The following is a 19,223-nucleotide window of genomic DNA, read 5'->3' as shown; positions in this document are numbered from 1 at the left end:
GCAAGAGTGCAGGCACTGACAAAGCAAGCAATATGCCACGCTCCTGCCTCTATTGCGCCTCTAACCCTGCATTGGCTCTTCGGCAACGTAATGCAGATATGCTCCGAGCAACTTGATGCCCTCAATGTAGTTTCGACGATCGAGCTTCTCGTTGATGGAATGCGCGGCATCGGTGGAGCTGCCCATGGGTAGGAGCAGCACGTTCTTCCCGGTGGCCTGCTCGAATGTCAAGGTGACGGGGATGCTGCCACCTTCTCGCGTGAGGTCAGGCTTGGTGTGCCACACGTCTTCAACAGCCTTGGCAGCAGCAGTAAAGTTCCAGTGTTTAGGCGATGCGACCCACCACTTGCCAGCATGCTGCAGGTAGCAGTTGATCTTGTTCTTGGAGTTCAGGGACTTGAAGACCTTGTCCACGTGGGCATAGACAAGCTTGTCGACGTCCTCTGGCTCCATGTTCGGTACGGTGCGGATGGAGAACTTTCCTGTCACCTTGGCGGGGATAACAGTCTTCGCGCCAGGAGCTGAGAAGGCGCCCTCGACACCATGCAGCGAAAGGGAGGGATATCTCCATCGCCCCATCAATGTTCGCTCCTTATCAGGGAAGATGCCAGTCTTGCTTCCTAGCGATTCGTACAGGTTGTCCATGGTAAATGCGATGTTTGTGTACAGGCTCTCTTCCTCTTTTGTGAGCGGAGCGACAAGCTCCTTGATACCCTCGATCTGAATGTTACCATCCGTGTCCACGAGACTACCCATGACGCGCACCAGGTCGGTCATGGGTTCTTGTGCTGTCCCTCCAAACACTCCAGAGTGAAGATCCTGACCAGGCCCGCTGATTTCGATGGAGTAGTAGCTGCAGCCTCGCAGGCCATAGGTCAAGCAAGGCTTCTCGGTGCCCAACCAGTAGTTATCCGAGATGCAGACAGCGTCGGCGTCCTCGAAGAACTTGCCGGGCTTGCACTCGGCGATGATGAAATCGTCCAGACCTTCTGACCCATACTCTTCCATGCCTTCGAAACACATGAGCAGGTTGACAGGGAATTCGATCCCGGCCTTCTTATGTGACTCGATGACATTCAACCAGCCCAAGACTGGTCCCTTGTCGTCTGTGCTGCCACGACCATACATTCTGCCCTTGTCATCGACGCTGAGCTCGAAGGGCTCCGTGGCCCACCCGTCAGACAAGTTCGCCGGCTGCACATCGTAGTGTCCGTAGACGAGGATGGTCCTTTTGCTGGGATCCTTCTGCGCTGGGTAGCGGCCGATGATGGCTGGCGGGAGCGCCAGGTGCTCCTTGTGTGGCTGTGGTCCCAGTTCACGAGCTTCCATGTGTGCTCCAAGCCCTTCCAACTGCTCCTTGAGCCAGTGGCCCATCTTGATGACATCGGGTCGGCGTTCTTCTTCGGCGGAGATAGACGGGATGGCAACGGCCTTGCGAAGCCGATCGATGAAGGGCTCTGCCAGCGAGTCCACCGTTTGGTAGAAGTTCTGCAGCTGCGGCGCCATGTTGGGTGACGGTGTTAGGCGGTAGATGTACGGCCACTCGGCGGTGGTGTGTTTATATCGTCGTGCGAGATGGCGAGGTGTATTCCAAAGGCTTCGTGCAGATGAAGACCAAACGGGTCGCAGAGCAGCAGCGAACATGAGAGAATTGACCACGCGCGCTTGCCTGGTGGGGGTTGAAAGACAGCATGCCACCTTCCTCTTCGCGTGCGAATCCCTGCAGCCGCCGAAAGCTTGACTTCAGCCGCGCCTGCCCGACGCTTTGAGCACGCGTCTTGCTCCCGATTGGACAACCATTTCGAGATAGCGAAAAGGGGAAACATTTCGACTTCATCAGCTTCATCGAACAGGGTTGCGAGCGAGCGAAAAGACGATGGCGCGGTGATGCCACTCCTGAACCCTTTCTTCCGCCTTCCGGGACGCCTCTGGCCGAGGAGGAGAGCGCGTCGAACGCGAATGGCCACCCAAACCATCATCATTATCGTCGTCCTCTTGGTCGTGGTCCCGCTGTATACCATCTACAAGCCGCGTAGAGCTGTGATTCAATACTTTCAGAATCGTTTCCCAGAAGTCCTATTCCAGGTCGAGACAGATAAGAAGATTATAGCTCTCACCATAGATGATGCCCCAAGCCCATATACCAGCGAGATACTCGACATCCTCAAAACAAATGACGCATCGGCCACCTTCTTTATCATTGGAGGTCAAGTCGCTGGAAATGAGCAACTCCTGGCCGAGATGGTAGCTGCAGGAAACGAGCTTGGCAACCACGCCATGCACGACGAGCCTAGTATCCAGCTGCCGAGCCACGTCCTAGAGGACGAAATTCACCAGGTCGATGGCTACATCAATGCAGCATACCAGACTGCTGGCAAAGATAGACCCGAGTTGCAGCTTTTCCGGCCTGGCTCTGGCTTCTTCAGTCGGCGAATTCTGGATGTCGCCACTATGGCAGGCTACAAGACCATTCTGGGCAGCATCTATCCACATGATCCGTTCATCAGCTTTTGGAGGCTGAACGCCTGGCATATCCTGAGCATGATGCGACCAGGCGCTGTGATTATCTGTCACGACAGAAGATCTTGGACAGTGCCGATGCTGAGAAAGGTACTGCCGGCGATGAAGCGAAAAGGCTATCAGATCGTCTCCGTCTCTCAATTCTTATCTTTGACGAAAGATGGATGAAGATTGATGATGCAGGCGTGGCAATCTATTCTTAGTCACCGACTACCGGCCCATATCAGGTTGTCCGGTGCTATCTGTCACTGCGCCATCGACGACCAATTCCTGCCCAGTAACGTAATCTGCTTCGTCAGAGCAGAGATATAACGCCGCATTGGCAATATCCCAAACAGTGCCCATCTTGCCTGTTGGCGACTGCTTGTCTCGCACTTTCCGATACCCTTCTTGATCGCCTCCGGCATACTTGTCAGCTAGCACAGCCACGAGGGGACTGTTGATCAGACCAGGAACGACGGTGTTGAGCCGCACTTTACCCCCGGTCCGCTGAGCATATATCACAGCCGTGGTTTTGGTGAATTGAATAATGGCTGCCTTTGTTGCCGCATATGCCACTTGAGGCTTGCCAATATATCGAAGCCCAGCAATCGAAGACACGTTCAATACGACTCCTCCTGTCTCCTGCTTCTCCATGATCGGTAACACAAGATGGCACATCAAGTATACAGACTTCAGGTTCACGTCTGTCTGCGCATCCCAGACCGCTTCAGAAAGCTCTGCTGGCCCACCTGGTTCGGACTTGCCCACATTATTGACGAGGACATCGATTCGGCCGTATTTCCGTATGCATGCTTGTACGAAGGCTTCACAGGCCGACTTTTTGGTTACATCCTGAATTCCGGAGTCAGGATCACTTCTCAATGCAAGGATACTTCTAGGAGTGTACTGTGGACTCTTGAAAAACATCTACGGCCTGGCCACTCTGCTCTCTCGCTGGATGGTTCTTCACTTCGTCCTCGGCGTTGATCTTGTCCCGAGCTTTGTTCGCTGCGTCGAGATTGACATCGCATCCAAAGATGGTGGCGCCTTGGCGTGCCATGACAGCCGCCCTGATTCTTGTGAGCTCCATTCAATGCACAGTGCAGGGAAATATGCAGTGTCATTACATTGCTGTCCCGTTGCCATATCCCTCACCCACTGCGCCAATGCCCGTGAGAATGACGACTTTCCCGCTGTAATCGAAAATGGGCATCTTGAAATTTTCTGTCTAACAACGAGTATGAATGAGTGCACAGGCAGATACAGAGCTCATTCCTAATGTACAAGTCGATTAACATTTCTACCAATGGACACATGACGTGGGATCGGCTACTCGGGCGCTGTGCATAGAGCGACATTGGCACGTCTTGGAGGGCACGCTGCTACCAGATACCAACGATATGGGTCACCAAATCGTCCATCAAGCATTTATAATCGAACATACTTTTGAAGTCACTGAACTCATCGAAAAAGCATCAACTTTTCCTTTCAGACATTTTGACGTCCAGATTGCATGCCTTGAAACCTCCACCCCAGCCAGCTTCGCCAACTTTCACAGGCTCCATCTGCTACCTCGTTAGCATATATGCCAATATCTGCACGGAAAGAAAGGGATAGAGCAATAACTCACCTCGAAACTCCTCACCAAAGTCGCAACCAACTTCTTCATTTCAATCCTCGCCAAATGTTGTCCAATACACATTCTTCTGCCCCAGCTGAATCCCATACTAGCTCGATCATAGTCTCTTCGCGTTTTTTCGTCTATATCCAACCACCTCTCAGGTCTGAAAATTTCAGCATCGGCGCCAAAAACTGCTTTAGAGCGTGTAACGTCCCAATCGGAGACTGCAACATCGGTACCGGCTGGGATGAAAGTATCGCAAATCGTGACGCCGCCCAGGGGAGAGGACGTGATGGTCCTCTCGTTGATGTTGGGATTGACGGTGAAGCGTCTGGAGAGAAGTACAGGTTAGTTTTTGATTACAGTTTCGCGAATGGTAAACATATACATACAGTGTCTCTCGAAGTAGAGCATCCAAGTAAGGCAGTCTCTCGACGTCAGCGAATTGTACTGGAACGAAGGGGTCCAAACCAGCTGCCAGAATTTCTTGCTCTAACCTCCGGAAGATTGGCAGGTTGCTTAGCGCATAGGATAATGCCAGCGAAGTCGTGAGAGCTACCGTGTCCGAGCCAGCATGGATCGTCGAAATCGTCAATGCGACTACGTCGTGAGGTCTGATCACATCTGGAGCTTCCTGACTAGCAGCAAGATATCGATCAAGGAGATCTCTTCCTGTAGCATTCTTATCTGCCGCTTTACGTTGCTGAATCCGAGTGATGGCCATTTGCGCCAGGGAGGTGGAGGTCTTTTGGAATTTTTGCATCAGCCAGTTCTTGTAGATCAGGGCTTCGAGGTTTGGCGCCAGAGCCCAGTGTCTCCAGTGAGCGAAGCGCTTTTGGCTGCTGGCGAAGACATCGTCGAGATCAGTGCCGGCTTTGAGAAAACCACGTGTTTCGCTGAAGGCGAGGGTGGTGAGAGTGTCGAAAGACCAGAGACTGAGCCACCGGTTTAAGGAGATAGTGGTACCCGATCTCGAGCGGAGTTGGTCGAGCAGGATGCTGATCGTTTCGTCTATTTGGTCTTCTTGCTTCAGCCATGTGCTCGCTGAGAAGCCGGCCGAGATGTGCCTTTTTATTCCAGTAACCCGCTTCTCGTCCCTCGTTGTGACGAGTGTTGCTAGTTCTTGACCATTGGCAAGTACCGTCATCGGACTATATGAGTCTGCCTGTTACGACCCGATGAGCCTGCGGTCGTCCGGGAGATGTCACACTTAGTCGCTGTCTTACCTTCGGATAGACGTATGAAGTGCCATAGATGTCGGCGATGGCATCAGGGCTAGCAAACGAAACCCGGTTCGGCCCAGTACGGACGACAGGACCGTATTTGCTATGAAGTTCCGCGACGACGTCCATGTAGTACTCGCCTCGGAACACGCGCCATGCTGCCCATAAATCTGTGATTGAAGCTAGCCGTGGTCCTGGTATATGTCGCAAAGCGTGATAGCGACTGAAAAGGGCGATGCCAATAGCCACGAGGAGGCCGAGCCCAGCTATCGTGGGAAGAGGGGGAAGAGTGCTCATAGTCACAACTTGCAGCGTCAATGGTCGTTGAGGCTCGTCAATGCGTAGCGGTCGAAGAAAGTATTGTGCCCGCCTGATGATAATATATCACTCGTAGCCATGATGTCTCGCTGCCGATCCGCATCCTTCCACATGGCCGCCGCACCGCCAGACCCGGTCAGCTCGATGATCCTGCTGCAGTCCGGTAACCTTACACGTAGTTCTACGCCTTCGAGGTTAGTTCGACCTCGGCTTGCAAAGTCCATTGGACATGAATACTAGCGGCAAGCGCATCCTTGTCTACAATTCTGATGCCGAGCGCAGTGCAGGTAGGGCTTGAGCTATAGCCAGATGTGAAGAATCCGCACATACGTCCGGAGATATGTATAGAAGTTTCGTTCTACTACTGGGACTCGCTTGACGATCAGCAGTACGCCTTACCTGGTCGTGCAAAGTCTATTAGCCGTGAACAGCAGCAAGCGCATCCTTCTCTGCACTTCAGTTGCCGAGCTGAGGGCAAAGACGTAGGCTGGTGCCAGATAAGTTTGCGGGTATGTATACGGTATTTGTTGTTTTGGAACATGATGTATCGCAAGATCTAAGTAGATGTTGTATTCTAGAGTGTGAAGTCGTGATTCTCCAATTTGCTGACGCGTGCCTCAACTGCCGCGCGTGACCCCACTTCTTCGTCGTCTGCGATTCTCGGCGGAGGGCTGGACGTTGGCAAGAGTCATCGTTGTGAGCAGTTACTACAGTTTCGAAGCATATCGTTTGCACGGCCATCATCGACACAATCATCCAAAATGATAACAGGTCTTGCCCACGTCAACCTGTTGGTTCCAGCCGACACGCTGCATCACGCCGAGGAGTTCTATGGCACAACGCTTGGGCTAACCCCAAGACCTGTGCCACAGCTGCAAAAGGGATCGCTGGCTTGGTATGAATACAAGAAGAGAGCAAATACGTGTCATTCTCGCTAATTGCATGTTCCAGGTTTGATATCGGTTCTTCAGGTCAACAAGTCCATATCGCTCTCGATAAAAACAATTCCAATTCCACCAAGTCTTCGCGCCACCCATGCTTCAAGATCGAATCTCCAGACGCCTTGCTTGAATTACGGCAACGGATCTGGGAGCACCATGAAAGAGGAGGCGATTCTGCCCCTCAGGAAGCCGACCGACCGGGGAAGGTAAATAGCGGGTCTCAGGGTGCCGAATACCCTTCGCGATTCTTTGCGCGTGACTATGCGGGTAATAGATTGGAGTTCAGTCTGTAGGTAGCAAATCGGGCCAATGTGCTGTCTCTCGCGTCATGTCGATTTCGTATAGCTCAATCTATTCCCTACAGCCCGATCGCGTCCACTTTGTTGTTCACGCCTGCCGTGCTGCCGGAAGCTTCCATGTAATTCAGTACTTGTTGATTGTCCAGATACTCGCGTAGAAGGAGGATCTGCTTTCCGGCCGTTATCGTGAATGCCATGACGACGGAATTCGTGTAGACTTTGCCGTCCTGGTTCGACGACACAACCTCTAGTTCGGCCATGACCTGCACGCCCTCGGCGATGATATTGAATGCTTTGAGCGAGTACTGCGAAAACTGGCCGATCATCTGCGTGGCCAGGGGTATGCGCTTGTGAGCGGGCAGGAAGCCTCCCCAGGACACATTGTCCTGGCCCATCACCCACCAGCCGGCATTGTCGGCAAACATCGAAGGCAGCGCATCGAAGTTCTGGCTGTCGAGGGCGTTGATGAAGTTTTGCGCCACAGCCTTGCTCTGTCGCGACACACTATCCATGCTGACCACGAATCCCTCGGAGCAGTAAAGTTCGCTGGAAGGCAGCCGTCAACGAACTCAGGCAGAAACCGCGGTGGCGTGGGCTGGAGCGCAGTCCGATCGGGTTCGCGGGTCCGTGGAAAACTGATGAGACCCTTTCTGGACAACAAGGAACTACAGAACTGCTGGGAACTGGAGCGGCGTGACTTTTTCTGTTGCGACTTTGGCTTGGCTACTGCCCTTTCCAAGACATTCTGTCTGGGCAACCCGTCTTAGCAGTCCGAAAACAACAACAGACAGCTGACAGCTCGCGGCCAAGTGGGCGGTCTGCGCAAAATGGGCGACCGCAAGGGCGCGTACGGCGGCGCGTCGAATGGCCCGAGCGACACCTCCTTCCGCCGCACCTGGGACCGCAGTGAGTATGAAGCCAAAGCGCGCGACCGCGACGCCAAGGTCAAGGAGGAGGGCAAGGCGCGGTATGAAGCTGCGCTAGAAGGCAAGAAATACCACCGTCGCGCCTCGACGCCCACCGACACGAAAGAGACCGAGGCGCGTCAGCAGCGCTTGAACGTCGCTGAGCAGGTTGGTAAGACTACTCTCGTCGCTGCAGGCGCAGGACAGGGCAAGCGTGGCAAAGGAGCCGGATTCTACTGCGATGCTTGCGACTTGACATTCAAGGACAATCTGCAGTGGGTGGAGCATTTGAACAGTAAGCAGCATTTGATCGCAACTGGAGAGACCGGAGAGGTCAAGAGGGCCACGTTGGAAGACGTGGAGGAAAGATTTGAGTACCTGAAGAGGAAGATGGAAGAGGAGAAAGTGCACGATCAAACCGATTTGCAGACGAGGATCAAGACCACGGCCGAGCAATTGGAGAAAGAGCGAGAAGAGAAGAGGCGCAAGAGGAATGAGAAGCGGCGCAAGACGAAGGACGGCAAAGGTCACGAAGAGATACGGGTGGAGAACGATGGGATCATCTGTTGAACGGACGAATGCCTTAGCATGCCTTGCCCAGGGCTATGGAACGAGGTCTAACGACCACCTCCTTGGTGCTGTGACCCCCTGCCTGACGCATGGCCAATCGTTCTATATCGACACGAACAACTGCGGCAGGTGACTCGATCGAATCTCTCGTTACTGGCTCCTCTTGAGGGCGGGACGGGCATCCCCATTCCTGGTATATGAGGTGCACTGGGAAAATCTCATATCACGCCAAAAACACGTGTAAAACGTGCGCGACAATTGAACATCCCGAGTCGTCAGGCCTAAACAGTTTGTCGTCGAACAACGTCGCAGATCAAGGTGCGAACAGCAGAAACTGAGATCATGGACCGCAACCAGCGGAACTCATACAGTGGCATCTGCTCTCAAACCTGGTCGTGGGGACTCCTGGGCAGCACAGTCCATCTGGAATTAGTCGACCTCGACTCGACTCTGCGGAGAGATGGTTTCTCCGCCTGTCCACCTGGTCACGGCCAACATTGTTGCCCAGGAATACATCTGAGCAATGAATGCTTCCCTGACTTGGCTATGTCGCGTGTCTGTCACGAGACACGCGACATAATCGCGTGATTGCTTGGATGAGCACAAGCGAATATGCCCGCCAGCCCGGCTAGGTGGACGCGATGAGGGGTAAGCTTATGAGGAGTCAACATTACCGAGTAGTTCCTTGTGTAGTCTTACATTAGTCGCAGGCCATAGGCCAGATGGCCACGTGCTACAACAAGCTACTCTATCAAGTAGCCGCCACAAGATACAGTGAATAAGATTCCTTCTCCTTCCCTCAGCCAACATTCCGGCTGTGTACAGTGGGCTTTGAGCAGCTCAATCGCGACCGATGGCATCCATGAACACAAGCACCAAGGGTTTCCTGGCCCTTCCACCAGAGATTCGCGACCTCGTCTACCAATACGCAACTGAAGAAACCTTGCCGTGGCCAGAGAGCTTCACAGAAAAACACAGCGACATTCCGAAGCCATGCCATCTCGCCTCACTTCAACAACTATCAGATCCTGACCCAGCAGACCCCCTCCTCGTCAACTATCCCTCAAACCCTCCACGTCCCACCTGGCTCTCCCTCCTTCGATGCTGCAGGACAACTCACTCTGACATGAAACATCTATTCCCTCTCACAGACCCAACCTCTCCAATCTCTCCCAAATGCAATCCCGATCATGCCACAGCCCGCCTTCTCCTCACCCTGACTTCCACGACCTCAACGATAACCTGGCTCAGTCTTCGTTGCCATCCCGTCCACCTCGAAACTTTGCACATCAAACTCCATCTCTCCGATCTCTGGGCCGCGGATCTGACATCCGGACATCCACAAACCGAGAACAGAATCGTTCACGCTCTATTCCTCCTTCTACGACAATTCTTCACATTCGGCCCTCATCTATCTCGGGAAACAGCAATATCTACACCGATACGATTGAAGACCGTGGTCCTATCTCTCGAAGCAGGACCTCCAAGCGAGGAACCGTGCAGAAATACAGATCGGCTACTACAGAGATATCTCTTCAGCGAAGGTCACGCGAACCAGCAAATGGCGACGATCGCTGGCGTGTTGGTGATTTGGCTGCAACGATTTGCGAGCAGTGGATTACTGTGTGGCTATGTGGAGGAGTTGCATCTGGATTGTACGAAATTAGTAGAAGAGCATGGCGATGATGCGAAGTTTCCGATTTTGGAACCTAGGCCGGGCTGGACCATGTGTAAGGATATTTTTGCAAAGTTGGGGTATGAATGGACTATGAATTTGTAGGAGGTGAAAGTATTGAGTTCGTAGATTTCGGAATCTTCTCAAATACATCTGATTAGAGATCTTCCTCGTCGTCGTCTTCCACCGTGGGCTTTGGGACTGTGGTGCGTCCTGGTCGAATGCTTGGAGCCGCAGCTGTGTAGCGTACTGGGCTGGGAATTACTACCGGCGGAATGGGAGCGGACACAATCTGCGTCTCGAGTTTCGTATTTCCAGCCCGCAGTCGTTCCAGATCTGCATATTGCAGACAGAGCTCTTGCTGCATATCTCTTCGCTGGCGTTCAATATACTCGGAGTCGCGAAGCAGCTGTTCATCAGGGTCGAGCTGAGTGTAGTCTACGTGTCCAATATGTCAGTTCCACTTCCAAGGCGTCTTCGCGAACAAGTCGGCTTTGCCTTACCTTTATGTCTCCATGCAAATCGCTCTTCCTGCCCTGCGACTACATGACGACCCGCCGCCTCGAAACGCTCCAGATTCTGCCATCGCGATTCAAGCGGATTCTCCCAGTCACCATCCAATTCTACTACTCTCGTCCAGCCTTCTTTTGGGTCTACGTAGGTCCACTCTTCCGTTTCTCTTCGTGGCAGTGGACAGCTTCCAGAGACCAGCGGCGCCTCGCTAACTTCCGTGTCTTCTGGCACTTCCTCGATAACCGGGCTTAACTCTGTGGTACCACTGGCCTTGGTTGTTTGACTTTGCAGCTTCGTTGGAATGCGCACACTATTCAGAGGCTTTGACACAGAATGCTTGATTTGCGTCATGGTTGGTGGCAGGACAAATCGAACATGCATCCCACGCTCAGCGACCCTTTTTCCGTGTGCTGCAGGTCGCTCTCTCGAATCTTGTGGCCGTCTCTGTTCACTGTCCCGCATATCACTTCTTCCTCTGGCTTGTTGGCGCAGCATCTCCGCCACAGTCTGTTTGTTGGCTTCGGAATTCCTCCCCTGCCGGGAAGGCCAACTCGTCGCATCTGGGAATTGTACGCGCAGAATCTCATCTCTTAACTCTATGTAGTGCGCTGCAGCGCGTGCTCTGTCCAGCCAAGCTAAGTCGCTGACGTCCTCCTTTATCAATCTTTCGAGTTCCGCCAGAGCTTCAGGGTAGAGCTCGAAAATTTGCGTAAATGCTTCGACCTGCGTCCGACAACAGTGCTTGATTTCCTTATAGTATACACTCTGCTTATGCTGTGGTTTCACATCCCCCGATCGCAATAATGGCTTGAAATTGACAAAAGAAGCCTCGGGGTTGTTCTTGGAACGATGCAATCGTGGAGGGGAGCATTGCTTGTAGCCTGGACGAATGTATTTGCGGAATCCGTATTCTTGATGCGTTTGTCTGAAGTCTATGTGTATGTTGGGCCCAACGTTATCAATGTCTTCTGCGGCCAGTGGCGTGCCCATTTGGCCAATAAAAATGCTTGTGCTGTTCTGAGCGGGCACGCAAAATCGAGTGGTTTTCGAAGATCGTCCACGGTTTCACCCTGGAAGCTATGATGAGTGACCATGGCAAAATTAGCTCGGCTACTTCTTTGTTCAAATTGCCGGAACAGGAAGCGCAGTGCCTCTGCGTGTCTGCGATCACGAAGCACAATGGCCTTCAACGCGAACAAAGAATGCCGGACTAGCTGTTTCTTTGAGTGAAGGGTGCCCTAGGGCAAAATCCTGGAGCATTGCCGATGTGGCGCTGTATCCCATTGTCACCGTCGATATCAATATTCCAGTGAGCGTGGCTTGGTGCCTATCCACTCAATACAGTCCATGCCTCTCAGTATTCATCTTCCCAAAGTACCCTGGTGGCCAGTATTCGAATACCTTCACAGACCTCGCTCATGTCGCACTGGAAGTCTTCTCGTTTGATTCTCTACCCTGACCATCGCCATTTGCGCTCGATGAAGTCACTCCGTTACTTGCGACTGGTGGTCCTGGCGTGGCCGGAGTCGCTGGCGTAACAGGAGTAAGCTGAGGTGCAGGCGTGTCGGTAGGTGCCGAGCCACCTATATTGGCCTGCTGCTGACCCTCTGCTTGGAGATGCGCTGCGGCTTGAGCCTGGTTCTGGTTCGGCACCGGAACGCCCGCAGAATTGACATTAAGTGGCATATTCTCCATCGCACGAGCTTCTTGTTCTGCCACCTGGTAGTAGCGATTGAACTGCTCCGGTGTCCAGCCCTTTTCCATAGCCGCAGCATATATCTTGTCCTTCTGATTGATCATCGATCGCATGTAATCGACTGTGGCAGCGAGCACGATCGCTTCGGAACGCGCCTGGCCTTGCATGCCTGGCACGATAGTGGACAGCCTGTCGAAGCCATTGCGGATCGCCTCTCGACGCTTCTTCTCCGACTCTATATGGTTGCGCTTCTTCTGCTCTTCTGTCAATCGTGACTTGGCGGAGTTGATAGGACTCGAGGGCGTCTCGCTGGGGTTCATGGTAGAGGACGTCGCGTGGGTAGCGTGAGAGTCGCGGCTATAGCGCGTTCGTCAGGCTGAAATTGGACGAATAGGTTTGACAAGCGATGAAGCTTGCGATCAGGCCAGGAGGGAAACCGTGAGAGTTGTGCTGAGTTCGTTGCGTTGTCGCAGATCAGTGGCAGTGGAAGATGGTCAGGTGGCTTCGCGATTGCTTGAACAATTGTTAACGAGGGCTTGCATTGCTGTTGAGGTGAATGAGCGACGTTTCTAGGCCTAGTCATGGGTACACCGAATGGGCGAGCGAGTGCGTGAAAGTGGAAGAGAGGTGCATGCGCCTGGCATGTGACAGTCACAAGCTTGCCAAGTCGCGCTAGTACTGTTTGGTGTCGTCACCCATGCATGTTATCCTTGTCCTGCATACATACATGTATGCTAGCATTATGTTTCTTGTGCTCACATTCGATCATCACTTCACCAAATCCTACAGCACAGGTTCAAAAGTGAAGCCGATAAATAAACTACATACTACAAGACTAGATGACGATTGACACAGCGTTCCAACTCGGGCTCAGCACATTATACTGAATGGAATCTGAGTCCCAGGTATCTTCTCCAAATTTCCTGAACTCCTCTTCGCTATCCGCCAACGCCTTGTAGAACTTCGCAGCGGCTTGTTTGATCTCTTGCTCTCCAGGTCCAGTCTTGGCTTTGTAAAGGTGATACTTGCTCGCCGCGTAGATGATCAAGGACTCCTTGTCCCCCGGCTTCGCAGACAGCAAATATGGAATGTGCGAGGCGAGAAGCCATTCTCGGGGCCGATTCATTGGCAATGCAATAACAAGATCTTGCTCTTTGTAGCTGTCCAGCTCTTGGCGAGATTCCGCGATTGGACGATACAAGCAAGGAGGCTTGTTGACCACGAATGATTGATAATAGTTCTGAAGGTAGTTGACTGCTGTGTGTTGTGGTGAAGCCAAATGAATGCACATGGTAACAGCATCAACCAATTCCGCAAAGTTTGTGATTGTTGGGAAGCTGGGAAGATCAGCCCCGCCGTCTTTCGGTGCTGGTGGGCTTTGCATGTATTTGCACCAGTTCTTGATGTGTTGATCTGCCTGTACGGCCTTATCTTTGTCTTGACCGTCTTTGCCGTAGTGGATAGCGAGCATCTCGGTCACAAAGGAATGAATCTTGAACCACATCGAGTAGATGCATCGAGCGTACGCATAGTTGAGGTACTTGGGATCGTCGCGCTTCTCTGTTGGAAACCCACGGCGCTTCAGATCTAGAGGAACGTAGCGACCCTTGAAGTCGAAGTTCTTGTATTCGTGCATGATGAATGTCTTGGCTTGGTCGGCTGTGACACCGATGAGGTCCACAATCACGTTTGGCACTAGACTTGCTCGAGCACCAGCATTGATCGACAATGTCTTCTGCCAGTGTGGATACAGGAGTTGAAACACCGGATGATGGTCTTCGAATGCTTGCTGAGCTCCAACAATGGTAGCCTCTTCGATGAAATGAGTATTGACAAGATGCACGACCACCTCGTGACGCATCCAGTCTGAGGTCTGTACACAGGTCTTCGCATATCGCCACGGCCAGTCCTCCTTTTGCTTGGATTGAGGAAGCTCTTTGTTGTAGATTGTGACCGACTTATCGGCGCTGCCGCGCCAGTCACAAACGATGGCAAGCGGGTGGAGTACTCCATTTTCCGGCAGGTGGCACAGGCAAACAGCTGCGACTCCATATCGGTGGCTGATTTTGGTCTTCGTGCCCAGCCCAGATTTGTAAGTCTCTTGGAACTCGCACTTCATCTCGTCAGTGTCTTTGAGCCCACAAGCTTTCCTGAAGTAGCTGTAATCTTGCATGTAGAGTGATTCTCGATCCTTGCTTGCCAGATCTTGAATCTTCTTTTTCATCTTCTGATCCTCTGGCGCATTTGTAGCGTCGTCGATAAAGTGCTTTATCCAGAAGTCGGAAGCAGGCTCGATCGTGGTAGGATTAGGCCCGGTGAAGAATTGCTGAGCAAACCTCCGGTCACTCCACCAATCCGGGATGTCTCCAATGTTTGGCAAGTTGAAGATATCATTTCGCTGAAAGAAGCTGCCACTTTTGGCACGCTGCTTCTTGTTGTATTCTTCCACATCGGCAAGAGTCTGGCCTTCATCGGGGCGTCCCATGTCGCCAAGCGCTAGCTCAGCAACAAGTTGCCCTGCACCAGCAGCAGCTTTACCAAGGAACGTCTTGGGAACGAGCTGTGGCAAAAGTGCAGTCAATTGTGCCAGGCGCATTTTCTATCACCATGTTAGTCTCGGGACCTGGTCCTGATGCCTGCGTACTCACATTGAAGAGGTCTCCTTGTGTCAGGGTTGATTTCTGCATCGGTGCTGCTTTGTCCTCGGCAAATGACTTGTTGGCAGCAAGGTTGAGATGTGGTGGGTACCCATCCGTAGCCGGATCGGTGAAAGAGAAGATTCTTCGCTTCTGTTCGAGGCTCAGAGGAGAAGGAATTGAGGGCTCGAAATTCGCCGTGTCCATGAACGACTCGTAAGATTTCTCAATCAATTGGTACACCTTGGTCAGGGCGAGCTGTGTTCCTCTGTAAGTGCCCTCTGAAATGGCCTCCGGTGCATTGTCTTGAGCTTTTTGGAACAGTGCTTCTGGGTTTTGGTGTGCTGCGGCTTTTTCTTCTTCAGTGAGATGTTCAAACTTCATAGGTAGCTTGTTGAGGTTGGCGAGTTCTGTGACGAACACTCCCGTGTCCCAGAACGGGATTGGGACTTTCTCCACTTCCAGTGGCCATTCTCGCTCCTTCGTCTGTGTGACTTGGAGCGTAGCACCAACTACCACTCCAGGAGTCAAAGCAATAGGCTGGGCTGTGGCGGCCATGATGCTACTTGGCGCGAGACCAATGAAGTGCTAGATTGAGTAGAATTCGCCCAAATTCGGCGTATGAAAAGAGTATGGTCAATGCCTCCAGGGCGGGGAGTGCACACCAGATAAATACTACCTTTGGCAGACACTGAGTCCCGCTGTCTCGCGTGGAGCTCCATGTGTACAGCATTCCAGACTCATCCATGCCATGCTCCAGCTAGCCACAGTGCGCGCCATCACGCCCGTGAGGCAGCCACAGAGCAGAGCTATGCCGTATCAGCTCCCCGAAGTATCAAGCTCATACGCGGCAGGTTGCTCTTCACGCCGCCAGCGAGGAGCGTTTGCTGCCGTCGCATTTTCGCATCCAGTCTTGCGGACGAGGCAAGATATGCGGGACCTCGTCGAGGTGTTGGTCTTGCGGAGTAGATGAAGAGTGATGTTGATTCCTCGAGCTGGTGTTCGCTCCCAGCAAAAGTGGGGCCATCGCGGGAGCTCCGACGGGTTAGCGCAGCCCTGTGTCCTGCACGTGGAAGCCTCGTTGCTGTCAACACCAATACTGCTCGTCACATTGGTCATGCCACGATTGCATGGAGCTGAACGGAGGCTGCAGATGTTGCTACAGCTTCGTGTGCAGCGGTGAGGCTTCACCGACTGGACGCCGTGCGTCCACATGGCCCCGACTTGGCAGACAAGAACAGCTTCCAATGCACAGTCATCACGCCGGATGCAGTTGTATCAAGGCCATACCCCTGTCCTGGGTCGGAGAAGCAACTTGCAGAAACGATGCTGTTGGGCGGTAGATGACAGGGCTGCTAGAGGAGAGCTGAAAGGACCGAGATGCGGGAAGGTCATGTATCAAACTCGAAATTTCGCATAATAATGGGTATCTCTCGCCAAATCTAACATGCTGAACGCTAACAATGCCAACCATAAAAATTACAATCATCCAATACAGTATGTGCTCTTGCTTCGGAGCCACATACCGTATCTCCACAAAAGTACAGGCGCAACAAGTCCCAAAGTCATGCTGATGAAGGCCAAAGTACTGTTCGTCCAACCAACTCCAAGGACTTGGTACATGCGAGGCGCAAAGAGCGGGAAGCTGAAACCAGCCATGGTCCGTACGAAAGCTGCTGCACCAGTCGCTGAAGCCGCGTAGGTGGTGTATGTGTCCACCACGTAGCCTTGAGCGCAGTTGAAACAGACAATTAGACCGATTGAGAAGATACAGGTGCCCAAGTTCGGAACGAACCAGTGCACTTTATAGTGCGCGCTCCAGCCATAAATGAAGAGGCCTGGGAAGGCATGTTAGGGCATGTTGGGAGATTCAGAATATGGATAACTTACCAATAGGGATGAGCATCGAGAAGGGCAGAACAAGTGGCAGTCGGTACTCTGGCAGGCCCTTGGTAGGGTCGACAAGGGACTTGTTGGTTCCTCGGCGCCTCAGTGTGCTCATACGCTGAGGCAAAGGCTTTCTCGGAATGGAGTGTCGCGGGTTCGCGGGATCAGTGGGTGATCCGTTCGGTTGTGGCAACAGACTGCCCTTCTCTTGCTTCGAATTGCCATTCCGAAAGAGCTTCCAGGACTGCCACGTATTTCGCAGCGACGATGGGTCGACTTCGTGGACTTTGCACCAGGTGTAGATCTTATCTTGCATCCTGCCAGAAATTTGAAGACCGATGATGAAACCTACGCCCAGTGAGAGGTAGTTCAGCGATGCTCGGCCGACATCTTGGTTGTAGGAACCCTCAAAGACCATTGGGAACGTGGCGAATACGAGGTACATGAGACCGTACTGGTAACCTCGGAACAATGCCATTGCCTGGAGTGCTGGCTGTGTGGTCAACATGATCCAAGGACGAACGCAGCTCTTCATGAGCTTCTTCTTCATGGTATGCTCGGGCCCCTGCCATTTTGTATGAAGATCTTGGTTGCCAGTAGCTGCCTTCAGCTTCTTGACTTTGTTGGCGAGGATCGTAGGATGATGCGTCTCTCTGAGCAGGATAACACAAGCGATCTGAACCGCCGCATCGAATATGCTTGTGGTCCAGAACACCCAGCGCCAGCTAATGTATTGTGTCATGTAACCACCCATAATTGGTGCTACTGCAGGAGAGAGGAAAGGCATCAAGCTGTAGATCGCTGTTGCCAGACCTCGCTCTCCAGCTTTGAAGCAGTCGCTCAGGATTCCGCCACCAACCTGTATCTTGTCAGCAGAGCTCACCTCGCATGAAGCGTAATGGACTCACTGCTTGGGGCGCACTTCCACCAATACCTGCAAGGAATCGAAAAGCCATCATCTGCTCCTTGGTCTTCGCAAATCCACAAACCGTGTTGAAGAGCAAGAAGATCATGTTCGCGCCTTGAATGACACGAACTCGACCGAAGACCTCAGAAAGAGGTCCCCACAGAAACGGTCCGATCGCGAACGCAAGCAAGAAGATGGACATGATGAGAAACTCTTCCACGCTTGAAGTCAAATCGAACTCGTCTTTGAGCGTGTCCAAGGCTGGTGCGACCATGGTTGATGCCATGGGTGCAATGAAGGCGTACATGGCAATGAGGACTGTCGATGTCCATCTTCGATATGCTGGCCAGTTGCTAGGATCTTGTTAGCCTTTCGTTCTCTGAAGCTTAACATATAAGTAAGATCTTACTGAGGGTTCGCTGGGTCGTCCTTATCCCATGTCACGAGGTTAGGATCTTCTGGAACACTGTCCAGCTTCTCCATAGTTGGCGCGCGGCTTGGGAATGCTCGGCTCGGAACTGGGCGTCTTGATATTGGCACACGAGGTGGGATTGGTACTGCTTCTTCCATCTGCTGTTCCCAGTTCGAGCTGTAAGGGTTGTACGAGTTGTAACCCGCATGGAAAAGGGTGAGAGACGAGCCATCGTCAGTTTCGTCGTCACTGTAGTACGACTCGACGGTGCTGTTGCGGATAATGTCGTCGGCATCAATTTCCTCAGGGAAGAACATCTCTGGTAAGTATTCTTCGAATTGGTCGTAGTTCTCGCTGGAGTGGCCCGAAGCGTCTTCTGCAAGAGAAGGAGACCGGGACCTCTCTTCCTCCTCCTCATGCAAAGGCACGTGGATGCCTCGGGCATCGTCTTGGTGAGCCATGTCAACGATGAAACAGGCACAAATGCAGCTAAAGCGAATGTATGGAAGTTGGTGTTGGGGGCCTTGCACAATTGCCAGGCACAATCAAGTAGATATGAGCTGTTAGTTGCGAAACCACCCAACGCAGCGGAGGGTGGTACAGGGAGCCGCAGCAGTGATGCCAATGTAGGCAGTGCCTCGTGTGAGCACTGACACTATTACAGTCGGTTTCCGGATTCCATCTTCCTCTAACCACGAACCTTTCGGCTCCGAGCCGACGTCAGTATGCATCTACTGCGCCCAAAACTAAACCTTGATGTACAATTTTGGGCTACTGAGGCACTCTGCAGGCTCAACCGGGAATCTCAAGGAAGTCTCCAGTTGTGCCCTGAGCCAAGAGTTGCCATGCCAGATCCCGCTTTGATATTTGGAGTGTGGCGCAAAGTGATCGACAGCAGAGAATCTTCCAAGCCCTGCACGAGCGGTCCTTGTCCCACGTCTTGTGGTCTTGGACGTGGCCAGCAAAATGATTCCAAGTTCAGAAGCTGGCCTTGGGACATCGCTTGTAGGGCACAAGAGGTTGTGCAAGCACGATCAACGTGCTGCGAGACGAGACCATCTAAAACAGTCATTTGCCCTGCAAATAGCACGTTAAAAGCTGCCAGACGCGCAGCGTAA

General features: G+C 52.6%; 12 protein-coding genes across 12 annotated transcripts; 3 read left to right on the top strand and 9 right to left on the bottom strand.

Annotated features, from left to right (window-relative positions):
• Positions 1-60: 60 nt before the first annotated feature.
• Positions 61-1,506, bottom strand: RHO25_008374 (uncharacterized protein; the record flags this gene model as incomplete). The annotated part of the gene is made up of 1 exon (XM_023600506.2): positions 61-1,506. One exon carries the CDS (start codon positions 1,504-1,506, stop codon positions 61-63), a length of 1,446 nt encoding a protein of 481 aa, XP_023449500.2.
• Positions 1,507-1,959: 453 nt separating this feature from the next.
• RHO25_008373 (uncharacterized protein) lies at positions 1,960-2,688 on the top strand (the record flags this gene model as incomplete). The annotated part of the gene is made up of 1 exon (XM_023600505.2): positions 1,960-2,688. The coding sequence occupies one exon, from the start codon at positions 1,960-1,962 to the stop codon at positions 2,686-2,688; it is 729 nt and encodes a 242-aa protein (XP_023449228.2).
• A 42-nt stretch (positions 2,689-2,730) lies between these two features.
• RHO25_008372 (uncharacterized protein) lies at positions 2,731-3,592 on the bottom strand (the record flags this gene model as incomplete). Its single annotated transcript, XM_023600504.2, has 2 exons — positions 2,731-3,354; positions 3,410-3,592. The coding sequence occupies 2 exons, from the start codon at positions 3,590-3,592 to the stop codon at positions 2,731-2,733; spliced, it is 807 nt and encodes a 268-aa protein (XP_023448849.2).
• Positions 3,593-3,977: 385 nt separating this feature from the next.
• RHO25_008371 (uncharacterized protein) lies at positions 3,978-5,643 on the bottom strand (the record flags this gene model as incomplete). Its single annotated transcript, XM_023600503.1, has 4 exons — positions 3,978-4,067; positions 4,133-4,454; positions 4,516-5,288; positions 5,350-5,643. The coding sequence occupies 4 exons, from the start codon at positions 5,641-5,643 to the stop codon at positions 3,978-3,980; spliced, it is 1,479 nt and encodes a 492-aa protein (XP_023448848.1).
• A 782-nt stretch (positions 5,644-6,425) lies between these two features.
• On the top strand, positions 6,426-6,898 carry RHO25_008370 (uncharacterized protein; the record flags this gene model as incomplete). The annotated part of the gene is made up of 2 exons (XM_023600502.2): positions 6,426-6,559; positions 6,616-6,898. 2 exons carry the CDS (start codon positions 6,426-6,428, stop codon positions 6,896-6,898), a joined length of 417 nt encoding a protein of 138 aa, XP_023448857.1.
• A 65-nt stretch (positions 6,899-6,963) lies between these two features.
• On the bottom strand, positions 6,964-7,416 carry RHO25_008369 (uncharacterized protein; the record flags this gene model as incomplete). Its single annotated transcript, XM_023600501.1, has 1 exon — positions 6,964-7,416. One exon carries the CDS (start codon positions 7,414-7,416, stop codon positions 6,964-6,966), a length of 453 nt encoding a protein of 150 aa, XP_023448856.1.
• A 315-nt stretch (positions 7,417-7,731) lies between these two features.
• RHO25_008368 (uncharacterized protein) lies at positions 7,732-8,379 on the top strand (the record flags this gene model as incomplete). The annotated part of the gene is made up of 1 exon (XM_023600500.1): positions 7,732-8,379. The coding sequence occupies one exon, from the start codon at positions 7,732-7,734 to the stop codon at positions 8,377-8,379; it is 648 nt and encodes a 215-aa protein (XP_023449441.1).
• Positions 8,380-10,211: 1,832 nt separating this feature from the next.
• Positions 10,212-11,557, bottom strand: RHO25_008367 (uncharacterized protein; the record flags this gene model as incomplete). The annotated part of the gene is made up of 2 exons (XM_023600498.1): positions 10,212-10,492; positions 10,558-11,557. 2 exons carry the CDS (start codon positions 11,555-11,557, stop codon positions 10,212-10,214), a joined length of 1,281 nt encoding a protein of 426 aa, XP_023448853.1.
• Positions 11,558-11,983: 426 nt separating this feature from the next.
• On the bottom strand, positions 11,984-12,583 carry RHO25_008366 (uncharacterized protein; the record flags this gene model as incomplete). The annotated part of the gene is made up of 1 exon (XM_023600497.2): positions 11,984-12,583. The coding sequence occupies one exon, from the start codon at positions 12,581-12,583 to the stop codon at positions 11,984-11,986; it is 600 nt and encodes a 199-aa protein (XP_023448852.1).
• Positions 12,584-13,098: 515 nt separating this feature from the next.
• Positions 13,099-15,457, bottom strand: RHO25_008365 (uncharacterized protein; the record flags this gene model as incomplete). The annotated part of the gene is made up of 2 exons (XM_023600496.2): positions 13,099-14,862; positions 14,912-15,457. The coding sequence occupies 2 exons, from the start codon at positions 15,455-15,457 to the stop codon at positions 13,099-13,101; spliced, it is 2,310 nt and encodes a 769-aa protein (XP_023448851.1).
• Positions 15,458-16,384: 927 nt separating this feature from the next.
• Positions 16,385-17,967, bottom strand: RHO25_008364 (uncharacterized protein; the record flags this gene model as incomplete). The annotated part of the gene is made up of 3 exons (XM_023600495.2): positions 16,385-16,737; positions 16,790-17,645; positions 17,695-17,967. The coding sequence occupies 3 exons, from the start codon at positions 17,965-17,967 to the stop codon at positions 16,385-16,387; spliced, it is 1,482 nt and encodes a 493-aa protein (XP_023448850.2).
• A 131-nt stretch (positions 17,968-18,098) lies between these two features.
• RHO25_008363 (uncharacterized protein) lies at positions 18,099-18,566 on the bottom strand (the record flags this gene model as incomplete). The annotated part of the gene is made up of 1 exon (XM_065603054.1): positions 18,099-18,566. The coding sequence occupies one exon, from the start codon at positions 18,564-18,566 to the stop codon at positions 18,099-18,101; it is 468 nt and encodes a 155-aa protein (XP_065459126.1).
• Positions 18,567-19,223: the final 657 nt, after the last annotated feature.

Source organism: Cercospora beticola, chromosome 5 (assembly GCF_033473495.1).
Source record: "Cercospora beticola chromosome 5, complete sequence".
Lineage (NCBI taxonomy): Eukaryota > Fungi > Ascomycota > Dothideomycetes > Mycosphaerellales > Mycosphaerellaceae > Cercospora > Cercospora beticola.
This window is presented reverse-complemented; position numbering and strand designations above follow the sequence as displayed.